Source organism: Aphis gossypii, chromosome 1 (genome assembly GCF_020184175.1).
Source record: "Aphis gossypii isolate Hap1 chromosome 1, ASM2018417v2, whole genome shotgun sequence".
Lineage (NCBI taxonomy): Eukaryota > Metazoa > Arthropoda > Insecta > Hemiptera > Aphididae > Aphis > Aphis gossypii.
This window is the reverse complement of record NC_065530.1, coordinates 4,096,625-4,107,042: the sequence shown is the minus strand read 5'-3', so window position 1 is coordinate 4,107,042 and position 10,418 is coordinate 4,096,625. Positions and strand designations below refer to the sequence as shown.

The following is a 10,418-nucleotide window of genomic DNA, read 5'->3' as shown; positions in this document are numbered from 1 at the left end:
AACATTTTCACTGAAAAGTGCAAATGTCGCAACACACAGGTCGCAATGGGGTTATACGACTACTACTACGAACAACTACTGCTCCGACATTTAAACTATAGTCCGATATTTATTATAATTGTTATATCATAGACATGTATGTAAATATGTCTATGCTAATAACTATTATCTAATAACATTGAAGAATACAGATAAGTAATTATGTAGAATTTCGGTGTATCAATAAATCGTTGCAGACGAGATGTAGTCGTAAATCTGCTTGTAGAATTATTAATTCATCATAATACAATATTCAGAGGGGCACATTGATTAAGATAACAGGATGTTACGTCACGTCGTCATTGAGTGTCTGTCGGACCGTCACTCTTATACTTTTTTAACACTTCAGTCATTCACATTTCGCTCGCTAGTCGCTGTACTCGTTGTCGATAGCAATTAGCCAGCGCACAGCGGTGGTTTTGTCCCTCGCTTGATCGTTGTTTCCTGTACACAATAAAAACAATTAACACCCAACCACTGAACGTATGATCATATGATCATCTCCAGTGTCAATAATCTCTGGAAATCGTGTGGCAGAGTCCGACGCTTATCAACCGCAGTTCCGATTCGTATGGCAGATTTGGAAGTTGCACGTAAGTCGTCCATCTGTTGTTGATTTCGTATTTTCGTTTGTCTACCGGTCGAATCGTTGACGGTTGTCAGTACATATTTTATGTTTTATTGTTATTGTCGTTGCATGTTTATTTTAATCTTTCACTAATTTGCCCAGCCGTTTTACACAGTTGTGCGTAACCCTAACGCATAGTATTTAACCTTTTAGTAGTGTTTATAACGGTCACCATGTTTGCCAAATCAATATCGTCGTTTTTCTTTGCTAGGACATTAAATACAACCGTGCCTAAGATGACGTCCACATGCATTGAAACACTATCCGCCGAAGGCCGCCGAGACTTTTACAACTCGTTCGACACTGTACTCACCGACTGCGATGGTGTATTGTGGCTGCTGAACAACACCATACAGGGCGCCACAGAAGTTATGAATGGCTTCAAGGCGAATGACAAGAAGGTGTTTTTTGTCACTAACAACAGCACTAAATCGCACACACAGTTCTTGGAAAAGTTTCATGCTCTTGGATTCAAAGCTCAATCCAATGAAGTGGTCAGTACCAGTTTCTTGGCCGCAAAATACTTAAAAGCGAATCTTGATCCATCCAAGCAAGTTTATGTAGTTGGATCTCCAGCTATTGCGTGTGAATTAGATGCACTAAATATAAGACACTTTGGTGTTGGTGAGGATTATTTAAAAACTTCTGTACCCACGTTTGTTGAAAACATAAAGCTTGAACCTGATGTTGGTGCTGTGTTGGTCGGATTTGACGAACATATTAGTTATCCAAAACTATTTAGAGCGGCATCTTACTTGAAGGATCAAAACGTTCTGTTTGTGGCAACTAACACTGATGAGAGTTTTCCAGTAGCTGGTACAAATTTAGTTATGCCTGGCACTGGTAGTTTGGTGTGTGCTGTCAAAACTTGTGCCGGACGAGATCCATTTGTTGTTGGCAAACCGTCAAGCTATATTTGCAATGTTCTAACAGAAACTAATAAAATTGACCCTTCAAGGACATTAATGATTGGTGACCGTTGCAACACTGATATATTGTTGGGTAAACGTTGTGGGTTTAAAACACTGTTAGTATTAACTGGTGTAAATAGTTTGAAAGATGTGGAAGAATGGAGCAAATCTGATGATCCTAAATTACTAGAGTTAGTACCTGATTATTATGCTCAGAGTATTGATAGTTTGAGAGCGACATTTCCAGTGCCATTGTAATAATTAAACGACAATTATTACTATTTATTTTAATACATTCAATATTAAACCAATACATTGTAGAACAATTTTATTGTATTATGTTATCATCACTTTTAGACAATTTTTAGGGATGGATTTTTAAATGTTTTTCACATTATGTTCAACTTAGTTGTATTGTAGTTAAAAGTTATTGTTCAAAATTGATTTATTATTTCAATCATAACAAAATCTTATGGTGTGTTTATTTGCTCTTCAGAATACAATACATAATATATTTGAAAACATTTTTTTTTTCAAATAAAAGTTGTATTGTATTTTAATAGTATAATTTCTTGTGTGATCTGAGAATATGTTACCTATGCTGTTTACTTTTTTATGTCAATTAAATTTCAGATTTTTTGTGAATGAATAAAATGTTGTAATAAACAGTATTTAATATCTATCTGCCAATATTTGTTTAGTTGTCATAACATTCTTTCATTCTATTTTATTTTATCTGTTGACTGACTAACCAGTATTTCCAAAGCATATAAAAATTAATAATTACGAGTTAAACAGACTTTTGATTTTTTTTCTAAGTAGGTTTTATATAAAATTATAAATTATTTAAAACATTACAACACTATACCATAGGTATTTAGTTAAAGTATGTTACAATTATATTAATTTTTATCTTTTAATACAATAATTCTTGCTACATATTTTGAATATTTTTGATGCATAATTAAAAACTAGTGTATCTAATAGCTTTGTTAAACATTTTATAGCTAAATTATAGAAAAACATTTTTTAATTTTAAAGCATAAGTCTATAAATTGTATGTATCCACATAAATACATGTCTATGGGAGTATTAGGTAATATACTAATATAAATGTTTAATATATTGCTAACGCAATATTTCTTGTAATTTTTTAAAATAATTATTTAATCTGTTAATAGATTGATATTAGGTACTTAAAATATTAGGACTATTAGGTGTAATGGTAATTTATACCATTATTGAATCAATGTACCTAATATTATTGTTTGGTTGATGCAATATTTTCAGGTTATATTATTTTGATGTATCTACCTATCGAATGATGTGGATTAAAGATTAGAGATGATCTGTTTAAGTAAGATAACCTTTCTTACAAAGTTCATTTTAGAAATATTAAGATCGCAACTTGAAAAATAATATTTTAACACCATTATAACATTGGATAACAATGTTTTCAAATTATATAACTATTAACTAGGGTTTGAAATGTGAAAGAGTTCCATATTGTTCTATAATATGTTATCGACTTAAGTTATTCATCCAAACTAAATGATTGGTAAGTTTAAAAATCGAAAATTTATGAAATACACATTTTATAATTTCGTCAAATTTAGGAAAAAAAAGTGTATATTTCATTGATTTTCATACGCATATTAAGTATAACAGGTATTCGGAAAAAAGCCCCGATATTAAAATTCGGTAAAAAGAGCCCCGAACTAACTAAATACCTACATAACACTTTTTTAATTTTACAGTGTACCTTTATTTCAATATAATTATGTAAACATTTTGACATGGGTATCTATCACCATATATAATATAGAATTAATGATGCACAAGTGACAATTATTTTAAATTTTTTACCCTTAAAATATTTTAAATTATATACAAATGACCAATGACTGTTATCGACAATGTAAAATGCAGACTGCAGCTATACTTGTATATTTTATAAGTTATACCTGTTGATTTATATTATATTATTTTTAATTATGTTGAAAATAATAAAAACGATAAATGTATTTAGTTGGTACGAGGCTTTTTTTTAATCTATGAATTTTAAATAGTTTTTATTTTTGATTGTACCTAAATCTCAAATTTTTTATTTAGGTACCTAGGTACCTATTGTAATAGGTTTGTAAATTCCTATAAACCAAGTCAATAATTGATTAAAAGAATAATTTTACTATTTAAAAAAAATAAAAATTGTAGATTTAGTTATAGGAATCTTTCTTAGATTCTAAGCTATAAATTTATAAGTTTTACAATGTGTTTTTTTTAATTCATTAATTTGGTGTGTGTGTGTATATACCTTTCAACACATTAAAAATTCTTTGATTTTCAACTATATGACGATTTTAATCAACTGTATCAAATTGAATGTAATTGGTACTAACATCTAGTACTAATTAGGAAGCCAGGTATAAGTATTATATGAAATAATATTGTAATAAATATTAAATAAAAATTATCATACAATATGAGTAAATATGATTTATTCTTGGCAAGAATAAGTTTAAAGTTCAAACTACCATAATATCACTAACAGAAAGATTAATTGCTATAACATCAATATAATAAAATATCCTTAGGGATATTAGCTGACCTACGGTATTTGCATAAAATCGTTTTTTAGTGGAGCAACTAGGGGGGTGGACTCCGGGTCCCGATCCTCCCCTTGGCTCGTATTATTAATTATTATATTATAAATTAATAAATAAAACACCACTTTGATTTTTCTTTGAGAAATGTCTGTATTAGCACTTATTTAATATTTAAAATAATAATACTAATTAAAAAATATATTGTTAATATAAACATATCCTTTTTATAAAAATGAAGATGGTTTATTTTGTTGGACCCCTCACATGAAAAATTCCTGGTTGCGCCACTGTCGTTTTTCATATGCTAGGATTTATCATTGAATTCAAATTTAACACAATATCCATTAGTTACCTACTTAATGACGAAGTACACAAATTAATATAACATAGCGGGCACCTTCCAGGAACACAGTGACTCATAAAAATGTACCTATTTATAATTTATTGGAATTTTTATTAATTTCGAATTCAATCTTGTAAAAAAAATTATTTCGTTAGGTTACTCCTTATAATGATAACGTAAATTCCGTAAATATAAATTTAATATTTTTCATTATTTTTTTAAGTATAAAAATGTATCAATTTTAATTCGGCTTAATGTTTTATATTTAGTAAAACTATAAAAACTGATTATTAGAATTGTATTAAATATTAATGAAAATAAGTGTTGATTTTTTATGTTTATTTTTCTTGATATTAACGATAAGGCACTGTGGCTAAATTTAGTCTAAAAAAGGACACCACCGGAAAAATAGTTTGGAAACTGCTAGTATAGGAACACATTTTTTAATCATAATTAATTAGTTTTTTTTTTTTGGAAACTTGGAAGTAAAAAACTAGTCAATAATTATTTAAAATATAATCAATCACTGTATGATACATAGGTACAAAAGGTACCAAATGTCTAATTGACCTATTATTCTGTTTAAACGTCAATTGTATTTTATTTTTTTTCGTATTAAATTTGAGAATCAACATAAGTATATAAGTAAAGCTTTTACATAAATCTAGACGAGTTTATTATTGGACTCTGGGTGACACAAAACAATAAATCACTATAACATCGTTTAGGTGTAAAAATGTAAGATTTTATCTTATTATAAATCTAGCATTATTAGGTACCATGCTATATCGACATTGTTATTTATTATTATTATTATCATAATTGCAGAGTTGAGGGTCTCGTATAGAGACAAGGACGATGTCTTACTCGAAGATAGTTTGGAATCAAAAAATCCGCATGAACTGTTTTCTATATGGTTCAAAAAAGCATCGGAACGCGGCGACGTGAGACAGCCCAACGCTGCTTGTCTGGCTACAGCTACAAAGTAATAAACAGAATTATTCACTAGTTGTGTAGTTGTGTATAACTCGAATTTGCCAGGGGAAAAAATAAACTAACATAAAATACGAAAGAGCTATATCAATGTACATACTACTTATTTCGGTTCACGGTAATATTGGTGTTGGTATTGGTTCCTCGTTTTGTAATTTATATCAACCAAGATAGACATCTGTCTGTGTTAGATTAGATAAAGCACTTTTAAATTATCACTTGGTGTATTTTCGAAAGTGGTACAAACTACTCTAAACTTTCCTAGTATCTTTGAAAAAAACTTTAAAATTTTTTAAAATAAGTCAGGTAGTTTTTGAATGTATGAACTAAAAACATATTGACACTAACTATAATGGACTGCAACCTATTATATAAACTACCTATATTATTCGATTTTCGTGAGCCTAAATTAAATTTCTATGACGTAAGCTACCCTTTGTAACAATATATAAGGGTTAAAAAAATAAACTACCGTAATATTTACCGATCCTCGTGGAAAATTTGAGGAAAATTGGTTCAGTATGTTTTTAAATCTATAAATATAGATAATATAAATTTTATTTTTCATTTAATTTATTCAATCAACCAACTTTGATTTATACTCGCCAAAATTACGTTTTTATTGGATAAGTAATTTTAAAAGTATACATACTATTTACTAAGGATATTGGATATAAACAAAATATAAATAATCATGTACTTGTATTAATTATACAAAACTACTCATTGATCATTTGGTAATGTTTATATAACATAGCCTGTATTTTTATGACGTTCTGTAGGTCTGGTATTCCGTCAGCTAGATTTGTTTTACTTAAAGCTTTCGGCGAATCGGGTTACACGTTTTATACAAACTCAGAGAGCCGCAAGGGCCGAGAAATTGTGAGTACCTTATCAGTATACTATATATATTTTTATATTATAATAGCTGTCACGCGTGAGCCAAGTATTTCAATGTTTTAAATTAAAAAAATTGTATTGTACTTTAGAACTTCAAATCGAGTAGTACCGAATACTATATTTTTCTTAATAAACAGTTCCGACGTATGGAAATTCTAACTGTATGACATACCTAATTTAGCTATACATATAATAATTATACCGTTTTATCAACGATATGTAAATGTCATTAGAAGTAAATCATATTATTCATCAGAAATTTGCGTTATAAATTATAATTACAAAGATGGCGCGGATTTTACACGATCTGTATGTAATGTGTTATCATGTAACAGTCTGATTTTTTGATCATTATACAGTGTACATATAATGACATTTTAAAATTTCTAGGAAGAAAATCCGATTGCGGCCATGACGATATATTGGGATCCGATGGATCGATCGGTAAGATTAGATTTATAATTTACTGGTGTATCTTGTTGTCGAAGTTCTATTATTATTATGTTTATGGTTCAGCACTATTAAAATAACACGCTTATATGTACATCAAAAATGTAATTGTATGTGCATTAAAAACATTTAAATAAGCATAATTTTTTAAAACGAAATATTTTAACTTTTGAAAATAATAAAAGCACATTATGTCACGACTTATTATTTATATCCTATTTATTAAAGTGAAAAGTATATAAAATTATGAAATTAATATAGTAGATAGCATATGCATTATACATTTATAATTTTGAATTTTCGTTGACATATTATACTTAATGAACATATAGGTACGAATCGAAGGGGCGGTGGAGAAAATTAGCGAATCCGAGTCCACAGAATATTTCGATACAAGACCGAAAAGCAGCCAGATTGGTGCTCACGTGAGTCGGCAGAGTACAGTAATAGCCAGCAGAGAATCGCTGTCCGAACTAAATAAAAAGCTCGAAGTCGAGTATGCCGACAAACGAGTGCCCAGACCATCTTATTGGTGAGCAGATGCTTATAATATGCGTCGCTGTATATTCATATTTAAAGTATAATAGAGTTTGATAATATTCGTAATTAAGAATACCAAATTGACACTTAATTTCTGGTAGTAAAAATTTATTATTTTATCCCAAATCAAAATATTCCCTCAAAATCTCTTTTTATTTTTGATTTATGTCAGTACACTCAATTATTATTATAGTTTATTAAATGCCAAAGCAGCAATTTACATAGTATAATAAATATGATAATTCGGTGTATGTGATTATATAAGTACAACATGCTAATACATGTAATTAATTATAAGATAGAAACGGCTTAACATAGAAATAATTATAGTTCAAAAATATACATGAATAATAGTGTACTAGTATTTAAATAAAAGAAGTAGTAATAGTGGCCCAGGAATTAATTTTTATTTGTAGCTTTGAGCATGCGATGCAAAGTGTGATTAGTTTCTGGAAAAACGAGAAGGAACTCTTAAAGGAATAGTGGTAAGGAGTTCAGGAACGTCCTGCAGAAAATCATTTAGAACTTAATATAAAAAATCTAAGTGATTTATCACAGTAAGAAGCAATTTTTATATTTGAATAATCATGACGTTTGTGAAAATATTCATTTTGAAGGCAATAAATTTAAAAAATTTATTTTAGACTCGATCGAGTCGTAATTGGTCTTAAACTAAATGCAATTGCTAAACCATGAATGATGGTGATCGGTGAACGGTGATCTAATTTTATAAAATGACTTAAAATCATCTGTATTTAATAAAAAAATTACTTGGGTAAGCCTTGAGGAAATAGAGTTTAAAATAATTAAAAAAAATTATGGGCTCAAGTGGTCATCCCGAGCAATGCCAGAGGTTGTTTTTATTAACAACTAATTCAAATATCTTAGCTAGGTGTGTCAAGATTAAAATTGAACGATAATTGGTAACTAATAACGGGTCACCAGATTTGAGAATCTGAAAATAATTGAGCTAATTTTTTATTGGTGGTGGAAGGGAGCTAACGTAGTCAAAATTTTCTTAGTGAGACGGAGGAGCTAACCACCCGCCATTAAATCTTTCCTTGCAATAGCTCTACCTTAAAAAAATATATGAAACAGTAATAACTATATAAAATTAATACCACGAGATGAGTGTATTAATTTTTGATTTGGTTAGCTTATTAACGTCCGGAATTCGTATTTTTATTCAACAGGAATGGCTATAGAATAATTCCTAAGACAATGGAGTTTTGGCAAGGGCAGAGCGACAGACTGCACGATCGCATTGTCTTTGAACGGGCCGAAAACGCAGCCGAAAAGCAAATCGCCAGTCACGCCGGCGAAAATGGTTGGGTGTTTTATCGTCTCTCGCCGTAACATTGCATCGTATCTCAAAAATAGTATTAACAAACATGCTATAAAACAACAGTAAACTGTTTTTTTTGTGTTTGTATAAAAAGATGATGATGTATATTTATAACATGATAAATATTAATTAATAATAAAAATAATATTGAAAAAATCAAATTATCAAGTACAACTTACTATACATTTATGATTTATGATAATGTAGTATTTTGTTTAGCCTTAGTAATCGAGTTTAATAATTATAACCTTTATAAATATGTCGTATTGGACATCGCCTTTATTATACAGTTCAAGAAAACACTTAAGTACTTAACTCTAGTCCTTACCCCTCGCGCATCATATTTATGAATCTGACTTTTGCAATAAAAAAAAAAATCTAAAAAGATGGATTTATTTTTCAACTGTTCAAAAAGATACTTTTTAACATAGCGTCAAATAGGTGATAGTGAAGAGGTTAGGTTATAGTGGTTCGAAACAGTCTTCAATATTGTTCAAGTGTGCATGAGATGGCCATGGCTTCCTGGTGGCAGGACGGTTTATTTTTTAGCCAGGTTTCAGGAGTGTTAATTATCGGTATCTGGATTGAACGCGGGTCATCCACAGGGTTGATACCACTATAATGATGATATTATCAGCTACAACAAGATCGTTAAGTCTTGTAGAGCTAGTCATATACAATCTGTAAGCTTCGGGTGGTTCGGTATCGATGTTAGACGTGACGTGTGCGTAATGATGAGCGAGTGGCCTTTAGGTTTAGCCGTGTTTATTTTATCTAATTCTTTAATACCTAATTGATATTAATTCATCATATTTATGTTTTTTAAGTGTATTTTTCTGGAGCTCTTGGCAGTTTTGTTTGTACGCGCCACGCGGTAATAATATTTATATTTATTTTCGACTGCAGATTAATTTGCAGAACCAAGCTTTCTATATGTATAATAAGGGGCATACATTATTTTGTGTTATAAATCCGAAGCGAGCTCATAACGCGGTAAACCCGACGTGTAAAGGTAAATCCTGTAATGATTTTAATATTTAATTGATTTTCATATAATAGTTAAATCATTAAAATAATATTAGGATACTATCAAACCAAAATATTGATTTTAATTCAATAAATATTTTTAAGGGTATAGTCATAGTGTATACCTTAAGTTAAATTATATTTCCATATTATCGCTAACAAAACAAAATCAACCAACCACTTTCACAATAGTGCTTGGTTAGCTTGGATTTGATTTTTGGCCTAATGTACTTTCTGCATTGGATATCTAGACACCAATTTTACATGCAGATTAAAGAATTCGTCATTTTTAACCTAACTAACTAGTTACCTATGTTAAGTAAACAAAATAAGTCCTTGAAACTACATTGATATTGTTACCTAATAGTTATTGATTGCAATGAAAACATGACCAACCTATTTTTTTATGCAGATATTATCTCAATTGTTCAATCATTTCAACACGAATTCCACGTGCCTCTTTGAATAAGTATAATCGTATGAGGTTTAACTTAACTTATTTAAACTCCGATATGATTTTCACTTTTTCAATGCTTAACATAAAAGTAAATTAATCTATTATCATTCTTATAAGTTATAAGTACCTACCTAAGGATATTATATTTATTTGTTCGTTGATAGATTTTACAGTCTTGTA

General features: G+C 29.5%; 1 protein-coding gene across 3 annotated transcripts; it reads left to right on the top strand.

Moving 5' to 3' along the window:
* Positions 1-187: 187 nt before the first annotated feature.
* Positions 188-8,916, top strand: LOC114129019 (pyridoxine/pyridoxamine 5'-phosphate oxidase). 3 transcript variants are annotated; one of them, XM_050198027.1, is made up of 7 exons: positions 188-632; positions 5,356-5,512; positions 6,303-6,402; positions 6,811-6,864; positions 7,203-7,402; positions 7,827-7,895; positions 8,604-8,749. In XM_050198027.1, the coding sequence occupies exons 1-6, from the start codon at positions 533-535 to the stop codon at positions 7,891-7,893; spliced, it is 678 nt and encodes a 225-aa protein (XP_050053984.1). In that variant the 5' UTR covers positions 188-532; the 3' UTR covers positions 7,894-7,895; positions 8,604-8,749. The 3 variants fall into 3 exon arrangements, with proteins under 3 accessions (XP_050053984.1, XP_027849437.2, XP_027849436.2); XM_027993636.2 differs by lacking the exon at positions 7,827-7,895 and having other exon boundaries at positions 200-632; positions 8,604-8,916; XM_027993635.2 differs by lacking the exons at positions 5,356-5,512; positions 6,303-6,402; positions 6,811-6,864; ... (1 more) ...; positions 7,827-7,895; positions 8,604-8,749 and adding an exon at positions 879-2,270 and having other exon boundaries at positions 576-632.
* Positions 8,917-10,418: the final 1,502 nt, after the last annotated feature.